The 17,982-nt window shown below is 36.2% G+C and overlaps 1 protein-coding gene across 1 annotated transcript in view; it reads left to right on the forward strand.

Annotated features, from left to right (window-relative positions):
• LOC144229237 (thioredoxin domain-containing protein 16-like) overlaps positions 1 to 15,247 on the forward strand; it is a 33,554-nt gene extending 18,307 nt beyond the window's left edge. The window contains exon 4 of the mRNA XM_077761225.1: positions 13,151 to 15,247. Within this exon, the coding sequence (XP_077617351.1) occupies positions 13,151 to 13,419 (269 nt within the window). The 3' untranslated portion in view covers positions 13,420 to 15,247. The remainder of the gene's footprint in view (positions 1 to 13,150) is intronic.
• The last annotated feature ends 2,735 nt before the right edge of the window (positions 15,248 to 17,982 follow it).

The following is a 17,982-nucleotide window of genomic DNA, read 5'->3' on the forward strand; positions in this document are numbered from 1 at the left end:
GAAGATAAAATCGATAGATCTTTACCCAGAATCATCAAGAGAAAAAAAAAAAAAGGACTCAAATACTCTCAGGATGAAACAGAAGTTATAACATCACAGAAATACAAAGGATTATAAGAGACTACCATGAAAAATTATATGCTAAATAATTTGACAACCTAGAGGAAATGGATAAATTCATAGAAACTTACAAATTTCCATGACTGAATCAGGAAAAAATAAATAATAAACTAATTAGTTCCACCAACATTGAATCGGTAATAAAAAAAAACTCAACAAACAAAAGTTCTAGACCAGATGGTTTCACAGGTGAATTCTACCAAAAATAAAGAATTAACACCTATCCTTCTCAAAGTATCCCAAAAGTCTAAGAGGAAAGAATTCTTCCACATTTATTCTATAATAATTCTGTATTAGCAAATATTAACCACATTAGGAAAATGAAAGATAAAAATTATATAATCATCTCATCTGCAATAGATGCAGAAAAAGCATTTGATAAAATTCAACATCTGTTCATGATATGAATTCTCTATGTAAGAAAGGCCATATACATCAAAACCACAGCTAACATCATACTCAATGATAAAAAGTTGAAAACTTTTCCTTTAAGATGAGGAACAAGAAAAGATGTCCATCTACTCTCACCACTTTCCTAGCCATAGCAATCAGACAAGAAGAAAAAAAAATAAAAGGCATTCAAATTAATAAGTGGAAGTAAAACTGTCATTATTTACAGATGACCTGATACCATAAATAGAAAACCCTAAAAATTCCACCAAAAAACTATTCGAACTGATAAATGAATTCAGTAAAGTTGGAGAATACCGAGTTAATATTCAGAAATCTGTTATGTTTCTAAACACTAATTGAACTAGCAGAAAGAGAAATTAAGCAAGCAATCCATTTACATCTGCATCAAAAAATAAAATATCTAGGAATAAATTTAACCAAGGAAGTGAAAGATCTGTACTCTGAAGACACTGATGAAATAATTTGAAGACAGCAAATGAAAAGATATATCATGCTCATGGATTGGAGGAATTAATACTACCCAAAGCAATCTACAGATTCAATGGAGTCCTTATCAAAATACCAATAGTATTTTCACAGAACTAGAACAAATAATCCTAAAATTTGTATGGAACCACAAAACACAGCCAATGCCATCTTGAGAAAGAAGAACAAAGCTGGAACTCTCCACAATAGCTAAAACATGGAAAGAGCCTAAGTGTCCATCAACAGATGAATGGATCAAGAAGATGTGGTTTATCTATACCATGGAATACTACATGGCAATGAGAAACAATGAAATCTGGCCATGTGTAGCAACATGGATGGACCTTGAGGGTGTTATGCTGAGCGAAATAAGTCAGGCAGAGAAGGACAAATATCATATGTTTGCACGTATAGGAGGATTAGGAGGAACTTGACGGAGGAACAAGGGGGAGAAGAAGGGCAGAAATGGTGGGGGAAAGGGAGAGAAGCAAACCATGAGAGACTCTTGAATGCTGACAAAAACTGAGGACTGATGGATGTGGGGGGAGGGGGGATGGGCATGGAGGAGGACACTTGTGGGGATGAGCACTGAGTGTTATGTGGAAACTAACTTGACAATAAACTATTAAAAAAAAAAAGAAGAAGAAGAACAAAGCTGGAGGTATCACAATGTCAAGTTTCAAACAATATTACAAAGCTATATTAATCAAAACAGAATGGTACTGGTACAAAAACAGACACTTGGATCAATGGAACAGAAGACAGAGCCCAAAAATGAAACCTAGTTTTATACGGTGAATTAATCTACAGAAAATGAGGCCAGAATATACAATGGGAAAAAGACAGTTTCTTCAATAAATTGTGTTAGGAAAACTGGATCACTTTCTTATACCATACACAAAAATAAACTTTAAATGGATTAAAGACCTAAATGTAAGAACTGAAACCATAAAACTCCTAAATGAAAGCATAGGCAGGCGCATCTGGGTGGCTCAGTCGGGTAAGCCTCAGACTTTGGCTTAGGTCATGATCTCATGGTTTGTGGGTTTGAGCCCTGCACCAGGCTCTGTGCTGACAGCTCAGAGCCTGAAGTCTTGCTTTGGACTCTGTGTCTCCCTTTCTTCTCTGCCCCTCCCCTGCTAGTGCATGCACATGCTCTCTCTTTCACAACCAAGTAAACTTTAAAAAAATAAAAAAGAAAGCATAAGCACTAAACTTTTGAACTTCAGCCTTAGCAGTATTTTTCTAGATGTCCCCCAGGCAGGGGAAACTAAAGCAAAATAAACAGTTGTGACTATACCAACCTAAAAAACTTTTGCAGAGCAAAAGAAACTATCAACAAATGAAAAGGGAACCTAATGAATGAGAGAAGATACTTGTAAATGATATATCTGATCAGGGGTTAATATCTAAAGTATATAATGAACACATATATCTCAACACCAAGAAAACAAATAATCCAATTTAAAATGGATAGAGGACCTAAATAGACATTTTTCCAAAGAAGACATACAGATGGCCAACAGACACATGAAAAGACATTCACTAATCATCAGGGAAATGCAAATCAAAACCACAATGAGATATTACCTCATACTAGTCAGAATGGCTAGTATCAAAAAGACAAAAAATAGCGTTGTCAAGGATGTGGAAAAAAGTGAACCTGTGCACTGTTGGTGAGAATGTAAGTTGGCACAGCTACTGTGGAAAACATTATGGAGGTTCCTCAAGAGATTAAAAATAAAATGTGCTTTAGTAATTCCACGTCTGAGTATTTACCCAAAGAAATTGAAAACACTACTTTGAAAAAATATATGCATCTCTATGTTTACTGCAGCATTATTTACAATAGCAAAGATATGGATGCAACCCAAGTGTCCATAGATAGACGAATGGATAAAGAAGGTGTGCTATTTATACACAATGGAATATTGCTCATCCATAAAAAAGAATGAAATCTTGCCATTTGTGAAAACATGGATGGACCTAGAGAGCATTATGCTAAGAGAGAGGAACATAAATACTGTACAATATCACTTATATGTAGAATCTAAAAAACAAATAAACAAAACAGACACAGAACTAGTTGTCAGAGGAGAGGGGATTGGAGGAGAGATGGACAAAATACACAAAGGGCGTTAAGAGATACAAACTTTCAGTTATAAAATAAATCATGGGGATGAAAAGTACATCATAGGCAATATAGTTAATATTCTAATTTTCTGTGGGGACAGATGGTAACTAGATGTATGGTGATCATTTCATAATATATGTGAATGTCAAATCATTCTGTTGTATACCTGAAACTGAAACTAATACTGTATATCAACAGTACTTCAATTAAATAAATAAATAAAAATAAGTAAAAAAGATGGTGATGTTCAAAGATACAGAAACCCGAGCTCATTATCCAACCTCCTTGATTACTAATGGTGTGGCTCTAGGCAAGTCTTTTTTTCCTCTTCTGCAACTGTAAAATGAGATTAATAGTTCCTACTCTATGTCATATAGTTATTTTAAAAATCAAGTATGTATGTAAACGCATTTAGTAAGGTATAAAATCTAAAGTATTATTATTATTTGTACAGAGATTCTTTCATACAAGGAGCATCATTAGGGCTTTGATTCCTCAACTTAAAATTACCAAGAGGAAAGAACCAGAATTATTTTTTTTAGTTTCCTAAGAGTGGCGTATCTTCCATTATAATTTTGTTAATGCCTTTGCCAAGTCACTCTTTGAGAGGTTTCCATTATTTCTTTGTAACAGTGTTCCTATTCTTTTATTATTTTTTTTAACATTTATTCATTTTTGAGAGACAGAGAGTGAGCTTGGGAGGGTCAGAGAGAGAAGGAGACACAGAATCGGAAGCAGGCTCCAGGCTCTGAGCTGTCAGCACCGAGCCCTACACGGAGCTTGAACTCCCGAACCATGAGATCATGACCTGAGCTGAAGTCGGACACTTAACCGACTGAGCCATTCAGGCGCCCCACCAGTGTTCCTATTCTTAAATTATTCCTGCAGCCTCTGCAGCAGGAAAGAAGCAAACCGAGTAGTACTTTGGTGTATTGAGTCTTGTCTCCTGTCCCAACAGGACCTGCTCTCATCACTCTTTGGGAGACAGATCTGAGACTGGGGTGTTGTAGCTACTCCCAGTAAAGCCTGAGTCTGTAATGCAGTGCCATGTGTGTCTGCTTTACCATGCTCATTGCACATCTTAATTTCTGTGAAATTGTGACAACTTGCTGTTCTTATTTGAGATTTCCATTTAACCTTCTTTAAGTTTTCTGGCCTTTTTAGGCCCTGATTTTCTCATCTATAAAATTGGGATAAAAATTATACTTACTTCACAGAATTGTAAAGACTAAAAGCATAATGTCTGGTACACAGTAAAGGTTCAGTAAACATTAGCTAATATTATCATTACTAATTTGATAATAAAGCATTTACTATTCATACATGATGAGAGTACAGTTTACTTGCAATGGAAAACATTGGGATCTTTGTAGAGTTTACTTAACAAATAATTAGCACAATTGAAATGCCTACTTATAGGCATTTTGCCATCATGTCAGACCACTAGGCTGCAGTGTTTACTGTACCTAGAAATAAATATGTTAGGTATTTAGGTTTCAAGTTGGACTTTCCTTAAAGATAATTTAATGGCTTTAATAAACATACTTTATCTGCATTTTGAAAACAACAAACGTTCTTACCTCTTAGCTATTCCTTATATTCAAGAAAATATTTTACCTGTTGGTCACTTTTGAATCTGCTAACCTCACAACAGTAATTTTAAACATCAACTACAAGTGTAGCCTAAATTTAATACCTTGTCTATATACCATGTACTAGGATTTCATATAATTGAGGCTGCATAAGGAAATTATATATCAAGTAGAGTATAGATAAACTACATATGTACTTATGCAGATTTTGTTGGAGCTTTAATCCACCTCTGGAAATTAGAATTTATATGAATTTCCTAAGCTCTTAAAGGTATTTATTTCATTTATGAGACATGCTGCAGCTTGTATTTTATCAACATTTATTATTTTTCCATGTAATGTAGAGATTCTTTCACTGGAATTTATTTTTTAAGGGTTTACTTGCACATTTATTTCTTAAAATATTATTTTAAATGGACAACTACATTCTAAATTTTGTTTGTAAAGTCTGTCTCCTAAATGGAGAGAAGTATCATAATATTATCAGATTAAGTCATTTTTTCTCTTCTACTGATCAATGTTTTAAAATAATGTTCAAATTCACTACCATGAAATCTAAGACACTATCCAATCACTGTCTTTTTATAGTACAATTGATTCTATAGCAACTTTTAAGTATTCCTGTCTATAATTAATGAACTTGTTTTCAAAAAGTGTATGGAAACTGTAAATCAAAAGCTTCCAAAACATCTATCAATGGATATCTGGGTTGGGTCCATATCTTCACTATTATAAATAATGCTGCAGTAAACACAGGGGTGCATGTATCTTTTCAAATTAGTGTAAATACTAGTACCAGAATTATTGGATCGTATGGTATTTCCATTTTTAATTTTTTAGAAGCCTCCATATTGTTTTCCACATTGTCTGAAGCAGTTTGCATTCCCACCAACACTCCACAAGGGTTCCTTTTTTTCCACATGCTTACCAACATGGGTGGACATAAAGGGTATTACGCTAAGGGAAATAAGTCAGAGAAAGACAAATACCATATGATTCCACTTCTATGTGGAATCTGAAAAACAAAACAAATGAAGAAAGAAAAAGCAGAATCAGATCTATAAGTACAGAGAACAAACTGATGGCTGCCTGAGGGAAGGGCTAGAGGGGGGGATGGGAAAAACAGGTGAAGGGAAGAGGGAGAGACAGGCTTCCAGCTATGGAATAAATAAGTCATAGGGATGAAAGGTACAGCATAGGAATATAGTCAATGATGCTGTAATAGAGTTGTGTGGTGACAGATGGTAGCTACACTTACAGTAAGTGTAGCATAACACAAATTTATTGAATTACTGTGTTACACACCTGAAAGTAATGTAACTTTGTGTGTCAAATATACTCAAATTTAAGGAAAAAAGTTTCAAAAACAAAATGTTTTAAAATGTAAAGGAATACTTGTCATATAAATGTATATGTTCCAAAATTTTTTTCTATAATGATTCATAAGAAATTGTTCCAGGGGAACTTCTTGGGAAGATGACAAAGTAAGAAAATCCTAAATTCACCTCATCCCATGGATACAACTAGATAACACCCACATCAACATAAAAACCCAGAAAATGACTCGAAGACTGGCAGAATAGACCCTCACAGCTAAATGTAGAGAAGGGGAAGCAAAGAAATTATGAAGGACAGACACATTGTGGGGAGCTGAAGAGACCCACAAGACTGTCCTCAGGAGGGAGAGGCCCCGCAGGCTCACAGAGAGAGAAACAGACCCTGACACAAAGCACTACAGGCATGGGGAACCCACCTGGGGAAGACAAATCCCCACATTTGGCTTTGAAAACCAGAGAAGCCTAATTTTGTGAGTTCTTACAACCAGCAGGGTTTAACACCTGGAACTTTAAAATTCATTGGGTTCTCTGGGAGAACCTGGAGGTTGGAGTCCCACCCTTAAAGAGACAGCACAACAAACAGCCAAACAGATACAGCCTAGAGGCAGCAGTTTGAAAATCACTTGGGCTATCTCAGAAGGAGATTTATTTACTAATCTTAGTGTGTGCTGGAGAGGCAGGGATCTTTAGGAAACTTCTCTAGGAACAAAGGAGCTGGCAGGCACCATTTCCCTTTCCTGTCCCCTAGCCTAGACTTGATACCTGAGGGAAACAGCTCAGTGCCAACACTCTGCACCTAACTTGCTAATCCTCCTTTGCACTCTCCTGTGGACATGCCCCTCCAATATGCCCTTGGCTGGCGCCCATCCAAAGTGTTGTAAAAAGCATGGCAGTGTTCAAGCAGCTGTGACAGAGGCCAGCACCACTTCAAATTAACTCCTGCCTTGGGGAAAGAGGAAGATAACCACAAACATCAATCCAACTGCAGCCCCCGCAGTAGGCTGGGGGCAACCAGCTGTTTAGACTATAGGCACCACCCTCCAACAGAAGCTTCTCAGGTGACAAGACAGGGACAGTGCCCTTTGCTACTGCATCTCTGGCAAATAACTAGTCTGGCTCAACTGAAACCGAGACGGCCCCAGACTGGCCCACTGACAACACAGGGATTGCCCTCTCCACAGCAGGCAGAGTCATTGCAGACAACTGCACTGAAGCAAAAGTGGCTCAACCACAACAGGCAGGCACAATGACAACATCCATGAAGTGCCAGGTGCTGATGAACAGGGGACCCTGGAGTCCAGGGCCCTACAGGACCTCTTCTTCACAAGGCCACTATTTTCAAAAGCAGGAGACATACCTGACTTTCCTAACACATTGAAACAGAGTTGGAAAAAATGAGACAGAAGAATATGTCCCAAATGAAAGAATAGAACAAAAATCACAGCAAGAGAGCTAAACAAAATGGAAAAAAGTCATATGCCTCAGAGAATTTAAGTAAGCATCCCAAAGATACTTGTTAGACTTGAGAAAAGAGTGGAGGACCTCAGTGAGACTCTTAACGAAGATCTATAAAACAAAAAAGAACCAATAAGAGATAAAGAACTCAATAACTGAAAGTAAAAATCACTAGATGGAATAAATGGAAGACCATAAGAAGCAGAAGAATGGATTGGCAAGTCAGAGGAAAGCAATTAAGCTGAAAGAAAAAAATAATAAAAAATGAAAATAGGCTTAAGGAACTCAGTGACACCATCAAGTATAATAACATTTGCATTATAGGGATCTCAGAAAAAGAAGAGAGAGAAAAGGAGGCAGAAAATGTATTTGAAGAAATAGTAGCTAGGGGAAGAAATCCCCAAATCTGGGGAAGGAAACAAATCTAGATCCAGGAAGCACAGAGAGCCCCCAACAAAATCAACCCAAGGAGGTCTACACCAAGACACATAGTAATTAAAATGGCAAAAAGGACTGGTAGAGAATTTTAAAAGCAGCAAGAGAAAAGTAAACAGTTACTACAAGGGAAATCCCAAAAGGCTGTCAGATATTTCAGCAGGGACTTTGCAGGCTGCAAGGGAGTAGCATGAAATATTCAAAGTGCTGAAAGGGAAAAGTCTGCAGCCAAGAATATCTGGCAAAGCTATCATTTAAAATAGAAGGAGAGTTTCCCACACAAACAAAAGTTAAAAGAATTCATGGCCATTAAAATAGCCCTACTAGAAACAGGACTCTAAATGGAAAGAAAAGAAAGCCCATAAGCAGAAGTAAGAAAAGTAGGAAGCACAAGAGCAGTAAAATTAAGTTTATCTGTAAAAATCAGTCAAGAGATTCACAAAATAAAAGGATGTAAAGTATGACATCATATTCTTAAAACATGGCTGGGGAAGAGTAAAGAATGGGTTCAAACTTAATATAGACTTAATATAAACTCCTATATGCATAAGATTACACACACACACACACACACACACACACACACACACCCCTAATGGTAACAAGTCAAAAACCAGTAACAGATATGCAAAAAAAGAAAAAATAAAAGAAAGCAAAAGAAAAAAAAAAAAAGGAATCCAAGCATGCCGCTAAAGAAACCCAGTAAATCATCAGAGAATAAAGCAAGAGAAGAAAGGAGCAGAGTACTGCCAAAACAACCATAAAACAAGTATCAAATGGCAATAAATACATACCTATCAATAATTACCTTGAATGCAAATTTGTAAATGGACTAAATGCTGCATTCAAAAGACAGAGTGAGGGAATGGATAAAAAAGAAAAAGAAAAAGAAAGCCCCATCTATATGCTACCTATAAGAGACTCACTTCAAACCTAAGGACACATGCAGAGTGAAAGTGAACTGACAGAAAAGCATTTATCATCCAAATGAAAGTGAAAAAGCCAGGGTAGCAATAGGTATATCAGACAAAATAGACTTTAAAACAGATTGTAACAACAGACCAAAAAAGACACTATATATTCATGAAACAATCCAAGAAGATATAAACAATTATAAATATTTATACATTAACATGGGAGCACCCAAAGACATAAAGCAGCTAGTAACAAACATAAAGGAATTAATTGAGAGTAATACAGTAATAGTAGAGAACTTTAATACTCCACTTATATCAATGGATAGGTCATCCAAACAGAAAATCAACCAAGGAAACATTGGCTTTGGATGACATATTGGACCAGATGGATCCAACAGATATATTCAGAACATTCTATCCTAAAACAGCAGAATTTACATTCTTTTCAAGTGCACACAAAACATTCTCCAGAATAGAGCACATATTAGGCCACACAACAAGTCTCAACAAATTGAAAGACAAGTCATTCCATGTATCTTTTCTGACCACAACTCTATGAAACTATAAATCAAATTAGAAGAAAAAAATATGGAAAGAACACAACTACCAGGAGGTTAAGTAACATGCTATTAAACAATGAATGGGCCAACCAAGATATCAAAAAGGAAATAGAGAGAGACAACGGAAATAAATATAGAGAGGCCATGAAATGAAAACCTAATGGTCCAAAATCTTTGGGATGCAGCAAAAGTTGTTCTAAAGGGAAGTTTAGAGCAATATAGGCCCACCTCAAGAAGAAAAACCTCAAATAAAAACCTAACCTTTCTCCTAAAGTACCTAGAAAAAGAACAAACAAAACCCAAAACCAGTAGAAAGAAGGAAATAAAGATCAGAGCAGATATAAAGGCCAGGAAAACTAAAAAAACAATAGATCAGTAAAACCAGGAGCTAGTTCTTTGAAAAGATCAACAAAATTGATAAACCCTTAGCCAGATCATGGAAAAAAAAAAAAAAACAGAGAACTCAGAAACCTAAAATCAGAAATGATAGAGGAGAAATAACAACACCACAGAAATACAAAGATTTATAAGAGAATATTATGAAAAATGATATGCCAACAAATTGGACAACCTAGAAGAAATAAACAAATTTCTAGACATATAGACCCTCCCAAAACTGAATCAAGGAGAAATAGAAAATTGAACACACTAATTACCAGCAATGAAATTGAATCAATAATCAAAAGACTCCCAACGAACAAAAATCCAGGACCAGATGGCTACACAGGTGATTCTACCAAACATTTAAGGAAGAGTTAATACCTTGTTCTCAAACTATTCCGTAAAATAGAAGAGTATGGAAAGCTTTCAGATTCATTCTATGAGGCCAGCATTACTGGAATATCAAAATCAGATAAAGAGCCTACAAAAAAAGGGCTCTTTACAGGCCAATATTCTAATGAACATAGATACAAAAATCGTCAACAAAATATTAGCAAACGTAATCCAACAATACATTAAGAAAATCATTCACTACGATCAAGTGGGATTTATTCCTTGGATTCAAGTGTGGTTCAACATCTGCAAATTATCAACATGATGCATCACATTAATAAGACAAAAGATAAAAACCATACGATCACTTCAGTAGATGCAGAAAAAAGCATTTCACAAATTACAACATGCATTCATGATAAAAAGTCTCAACAAAGTGGGTTTAAAGGGAACATACCTCAACATAATAAAGTCTATATATGAAAAACCCGCAGTTAACATATTGAACTTAGTGAAAAACTGAGCTTTTCCTCTAAGAGTAGGAACAAGAAAGGATGTCCACTGTCACCACTTTTATTCAGCATGGTACTAGAAGTCCTAACCACAGCAATGAAACAAGAAAAAGAAATAAAAGGAATCAAATTGGTAAGGAAGAAGTAAATCTGTCAGTATTCATAGGTGACATGATCCTATATATAGAAAACCCTAACAACTCCACTAAAAAGCTGATAAATGAATTCTATATGGTTGCAGGATACAAAGTCAATATATGGAAATCCACTGCATTTCTACACAGTAACAATGAAGTAGTAGAAAGAGAAATTAAGAAAACCAGCCCATTTAAAATTGCACCAAAAACAATAAAATACCTAGAAGTAAACTTAACCAGGGAGGTAAAAGAACTATACTGTGAAAACCATAAAGCACTGATAATAGAAAAACAACATAAATAAATTGAAAGATATGCCATGCTCGTGGGTTGGAAGAATTAATTTGTTAAAATTTCCATACTACCCAAAGCAGTCTATAGATTTTAATGTAATCCCTATCAAAATATCAACAGCATTTTTCACAGAACTAGAACAGTCCTAAAATGTCTATGGAACCAGAAAAAAGACCCCAAAACAGCTAAAGCAAGTTTGCAAAAGAACAAAACCGGAGGTATCACAATCCCAGATTTCAAGATATACTACAAAGCTGTGGTAATCACAACAGTATGGTACTGGCTTAAAAATAAACATATAGATCAATGAAACAGAATAGAGAGGCCAGAAATAAACTTGCAGTTATATGGCCAATTAATCTTTGACAAAGGAGGTGAAAATATGTAATGGGAAAAAGATATTGTCTTCAAGAAATGGTGTTGGGAAACTGGACAACTACATGCAAAGGAATAAAACTAGACTACTTTCTCACACCATACACAAAAATAAACTCAAAATAGATTAGAACTTAAATGTGAGACCTGAAACCATAAAAATCCTAGAAGAGAGCAAAGGGAATAACCTCTTTGACATTGGCCATAGCAGCATTTTTCTAATATGCCTCCTGAGGCAAGGGAAAAGGAAGCAAAAATAAACTATTGGGGCCCTCAAAATAAAAAGCTCCTGCATAGCATAGGAAAAATCGACAAAACTAAAAGACAACCTACTGAATGGGAGAAGACATTTGCAAATGACATATCTGATAAAGGGTTAGTATCCAAAAAACAAAGAACTATACAACTCAAAGCCAAAAACCAAATAATCCAATTAAAATATGGGCAAAAGACATGAACAGATATTTCTCCAACGAAGACATCCAAATGGTCAACAGACACATGAAAAGATGCTCAACATTACTCATCATTAGGGAACTGCAAATCAAAACCATAATGAGATATCACATCACACCTGTCAGGATGGCTAAATAAAAAATACAAGAAACAAGTATTGATGAGGATTCAGAGAATAAGGAACCTGCATGCAGTGTTGGGGGATTGTAAACTGGAGCAACCCCTTTGGAAAATAGCATGGAGGTTCCTCAAAAAATTAAAAGTAGAATTATCATATGATTCAGTAATTCCACTACTAGGTATTTACCCATGAAATATGAAAATGCTAATTCAAAAAGATATATGCAGCATTTATGTTTATTGCAGCATTATTTACAACAGCCAAATAAAGGAGGCAGACTGTTTATTGATAGATAAATGGATAAAGAGGATGTGGTATATACACATAATGGATTATTACTCAGCCATAAAGAAACAATGAAATCTTGCCATTTGCAACCACATGGATGGACCTGGAAGGTATAATGCTAAGTGAAATAAGTCAAAGAAAGACAAATACTGTATGATTCACTCATATGTGGAATTTAAGAAGTAAAACAAATGAACAAAGAAATAAAGAGACAAACCAAAAAACAGACTCTTAATTATAGAGAGCAAACTGGTGGTTACCAGAGGAAAGGTGGGTGGAGGAATGGGCAAACTAGGTAAAGGGGTTAAGACTACACTTAATGTGATGAGCAGAGAGTAATGTGTTGAACTGATGAATCACTATACTGTACACCTGAAACTAATATAGCACTATGTTCCCTATACTGGAATTAAAAAAGTTTCAGTTCTTTGGGGTAAAGTTGGATAAGGTGGGAAACAGGAGGCTTTTTCATTTTAACTTGTATCTGCCTGTATGTGATCTCATTAACATATTGCTATTTTTTTAAAAATCTCAATAAGGGTTAACTAGCAGGGAGATTCTGGGCCTTTTTTTTCCCCTATTACTATTATTTGGAATATAATAGTTTGCAAATATAATATAAAAAATGAAAATGGCTAGTAATGACAGATGTATCAAGTTTCTTAGACAATGATAAAACGAATCTAGTTTTGTTTAGGTATGTAAAAAGTGGTTAAACCTTTACTCTTACATCTATATTTTTCAAAATAAAATATTTTCTGGTATATTTGTATGATGATGTTATATCTGTTCATTATTAACCTTTGATTGTATCTTCCTTTCAGCAATTTTACCTGCTCAGAAATGGAAACCTCCTCTTCCTGCTTATGATTTTCTAAGTATGATGGATGCTGCAGCATCTCAACATTCTGCAAGGAAAGCGCCCAAGTGTATAAAAGAAACCAACGTGCAGGAGAATGATAAAAAACAACATGAAGATAAATCAACAATCAGAAAAGAACCAATTGAAACACTGAGAATAAAGCATTGGAATAGAAGTAATTGGTTTAAAGAAGGAGAAAAATCATTTAGGCATGATAATAAAGAATTGTGATGCTCAAGAGTTATGAGCTGGTTTCATAGGGTTGTGGAGAGCTTTACAAAATCATTGTAGCTTATTTGGTAGATTGAAGAACCTATTAAAAAATAATAATCACTTCCAGTCTCTAGACCATTGTTGTCCAATGGAAATATAATGTGAGTCATATATTTAACTTGGAATTTTATAGTAGCACCTTTAAAAAAGGTAAAAGCAAGTAAAATTAATTTTAATATTTCACCCAGTAAGTATACCCAAATTAGCTCAGTTAACATGAAAATTACAATATTTTACATTCTTTTTTTCAACCAAGGCTTCAAAATCCAGTGATTATTTCACCCTTACTATACCTCTCCCTTCCGATAGGGCTAGTGACTACTGAATTGGAAGCTCAGCTCTAGACAAAAACTGGTATAATTAATTTAACTTGGGTCTAGCCATGAAATATTTTGAATTAGAATAAAAATGTGACTCTAGTTTAATCATAGTTGACTTCACAGTGATATCACACAGCTGAAGTTGTATTTGCTTTGTTGTAGACATGATGTTAAAAACAGTGTTTTTAAACCAGGGAGCAGTTTTGCCCCCAGGAGACATTTGTCAATGTCAAGAGACATTTTTGCTTGTGACTAGTGGTATTACTGGCATCTAGGGGTGGGTAAAGGTCAGGGATGCTGCTAGATACCCTGTCATGCATTGGACAGCCCCTCACAACAAAGAATTATCCTGCCCAAATATCAGTAGTTCCAAGGTTGAGTAATCTTGTCTGAAACTAACCTGTGGTAGAATATTCTTGTTCTGCTTAGTTATATTTAAAAAAAAAATCTTGGATATTAAAGATATATTAGGTAGTCTTATCCTGATTATTATCTTGACACAACCATATCTTTCATTATAAATGTGTTTTTACATTTTTTGAATGGTAATGATATAACCCTAAAAAGGACTCAATGAGATTATACACACACACACACACACACACACACACACACACACAATTATGTATATTATACATAGTTATGTGTGATAATCTGTATAACCTTATATGTATATAATATGTAAAAATGTATGTAAGAGAATCTTAAAACTTGTTAATTCTACAAGTTATATTGCTAAATTGAAGAGGATCTAAACATTCTGCTATCCTCCTCTCAAAAAGAGAGGCTCCCCCATCTGAGCCATGTGTGAAATCTACCTTTGTAAGCTTTCTGGACAAATCAGTTGGTCTCCCTCATCTATATAATGAGAGGAGAAGCCATAGAGCCTCATCTGTATAATGAGAGGGAAAGATTAGCCAGAAAAGTAATTTTTCATTCCAAAAGCACTTACTTGTCAGGGTGATGTGTTTGTAGTAGTTTGTCTCATTTTTGCTTCATCCATATTTTTGAGACATTTGTTGAGAACATCGTACTTTGTGCTCCACTGTATTTGTCCCTTTTAATACCTACCTGGGGTATCTGATTCTTGAAATTTTCTGCACATACGGTTTTCCTAGTACAGCTGAGTTCATAACTGGAATCTTAAAAAGCAAAAATAGCTATATTTAATTGTAACAGATAATTTTCTACTGTTAGCACCCCCTTCTTGATATTTTTCCTGTAGTATGTAATGCATATTATTTCAGTTCATTCTCATTTGTTTTGATTTCTAACATGGGAGATAATGAGAATGAACCCTAAATATAGTTTGTAGTAATAAGAAAACATTAGCCTAACCAATAGAAAATGTTAATTAACTATAAGCACACAGAAATATAAAATCAGTGAGTTATTGTACCATACCCAGCAATTTTGACAGTTGTTAATAACATGTTCTTTTAATAAAGTGTCTAGATTTCAGGCTACCTATGTTCAAAAGCTTCCTTTGACCTCTGCCATGCCCTCTATTGGACCACTTACCCTGTATCGATTGGCTTTCTTTGGTTGCAAGTAACAGAAACTTAAGCAAAATGGGAATATTGGGTAATTCACAGAGTTAGAAGAAAAATTAAGCCACATTTTAAAAAGATGGGAACCAAGGCTGTTCTAGGTTCTATGTATGAGAAACTAACAGCTCGGTGATGAATCAGTTCCAACTGTTTTTCTATCTTTTGTGATTCAGAGAATCCTGGGAAACTTGGATAGGGGAAGAGTGGGCACTTTAGTTGGGAGCCCTAACCAGACTTTCACAATGCAGAAGAGGTAAATCTCACAAAAATCTGGATTCTGGGGGCACCTGGGTGGCTCAGTCGGTTGGGTGTTCGACTCTTGATTTCAGCTCAGATCATGATCTCCCAGTTCATAAGATCGAGCCCTACATCAGGCTCTGCCCTGACAGCATGGAGCCTGCTTGGGATTCTCTCTTCCTCTTTCACTGCCCCTCCCCTTGTCCTTTCTTCCTCGAAATGAATAAATAAACAAACAAACAAACAAACAAAAAAAGAAATCTAGATTCTGTTTACCAGAAAGTAAGAATGAATGTAGTGAGTTTTCTCACAATACCACTTGCTGTTCTTCTGTTCTTTGCATCCTTTTCAAGGTTTTCTGTCATATCCTCCTATTCAGTTTTGAGAGTTTCAAAAGCCCTCTCTCTAACCCCAAGTGGTTATAGTTTTCTTAAATGTCTCCCCCTCCCCCAATCTTCTAGAAGACTTGGTGGCCACTTCACATGTACATTAATTATGTAGAATGTCTCTCATGAATCAGATTCTTTCACCCTCTTTGGCCTCACCTATGCTGGAAGGTAAACATTCTTGGTCCATTGCTTCCATCTCTGTGATGAAACATCACATGGACAGTTTTTCAAAATTCTTAAGAGTTCCTCATATGAACTTATACTACTTTAAAAAACTAAACATGTGCGCTAACAGAGCAGTAGACTTTACAAATTAGTAAATGTCTATCTTTAGTAATAGAAAGTAATCAAATAGGTATACCTTGGGAGCTGTGCCTCCCCTTAAGATGTAGAAAGCTGCCAGATAATTTTATTACCCCCATCCTAACAACAAGAAAAGTCATATTTTTTTTTAAATTAGTGTTTATTTTTGAGAGAGAAAGGTAGAGACAGAATCTGAACAGGGAAGGGGCAGAGAGAGATGGAGACACAGAATCCAAAGCAGGCTCCAGGTTCTGAGCTGTTAGCACAGATCCCGATGCAGAGCTGAGACACACAGACTGCAAGATCATGACGTGAGCTGAAGTTGGACGTCCAACCAACTGAGCCACCCATGTGCCCCATCAATCATAATTTTTCTTAATATCCATCAGAGAAGGTAACCAAAGGAACTCAGCAAGACCTTTCAAGGGGAGATAGGATACATGAATGGTTTCCCCTTTGGCAGAGAATAGAATACTAAAGCAAGTAAGAAGGAATTATCAAGGACTTAGAAGAGTCTAAGATTTTACTCTACCTTCAAATTTTAAGTTAGTGAGCCACAGTTTCCTGAATCAGAGAAAAAGGACTTTATTACTTACTGTAATAGCATTTATCAGAGAGTCAGTATTTGCTGGATCCCTGACCCCCAACCCTACAGTGCCATTAGAAGAGGGCCAGGTGACACCTATGTAGGCAGTGGGTTGCATTGCAAGGGACGAACCCTGAGCTCAGGGAACCTAAATATTTTGTAATAGGTATTAAGCATGCTTGCCTTTAGGTCTGGAGGGAGACACCTTTACGATAGTAGACAGTAATCAAACCTGTCTGTGTTTTCCCAGGCTGAAAAGGTGGTCCAAAACAAAGACAGTCAGTGCGTCTATACATAAATCACTTGGAAATGGGAGACCCTGGAAGAATTGTCTCCCAACAGGAACCACTTGAATTTTTAGAGTATTCTTTAAAGACAAAATGTGGATTAAAATATACCTTTAGAATAAGTGGGAGCCCTGAAATGACAGTAATTAACATCCATTCACTCAAGGGTTCCTTTCTATAAACCTCCACTGGGTAACAATGAGAACCCCTAGGGTAGGAACCTGGAAGGAAGAGATCCCTCAGTGACAAAGGCATGCAGGTAGTGGTTGACAGAATGGTATTGGGTGACAGATGTGAAACACTACTCACTTCCTCAGACTTTGGTATAAGAAAGCCATTAGACACTGGTGGACACAGAGCAAACCTTCCTGCATCCAGGACCTAGGCAAAGGTCCACTGCCTCTAGGGAAAGGGTAAGTGCAAAACTTGTTGTCCTTAGAGAGAGGCAGAACACCTCTTAGGCCCAGGATCCTGCCCCAATACCAAGCAGAAATGTATTATTGGAAGAATGTAAGAACGCTTCTGTTCAACAACTGTGAGTAGTGCCTCAGTATGTTAGCTACCTTGGGGGAGGGGCCAGAAATTCTGAGAAGGTGCTACCACAGGTACCAGGTACACAGATCCTACCTAAGTCTGAGAATGGACAAGGAGAGCCAAGAATTTCTACCCCCACCCATCATCAGCTCAGTATGAAGGAATAAGCAATAGCAGTTTGTAACTTGGGGAAGCACAAGATTGTGGAATGACACAGGCAACCAGGCCTTGCTGAAAGCTGAGGGTGGAGCTGGAAAATAAACCTCTGGGACTTGGGTCCAATTCCAAGTACAAGATGACAGCAGCCCATCCCTG

Source organism: Crocuta crocuta, unplaced genomic scaffold, assembly GCF_008692635.1.
Source record: "Crocuta crocuta isolate KB4526 unplaced genomic scaffold, BGI_CrCroc_1.0 scaffold163, whole genome shotgun sequence".
In the NCBI taxonomy this organism is placed as follows: Eukaryota; Metazoa; Chordata; class Mammalia; order Carnivora; family Hyaenidae; genus Crocuta; species Crocuta crocuta.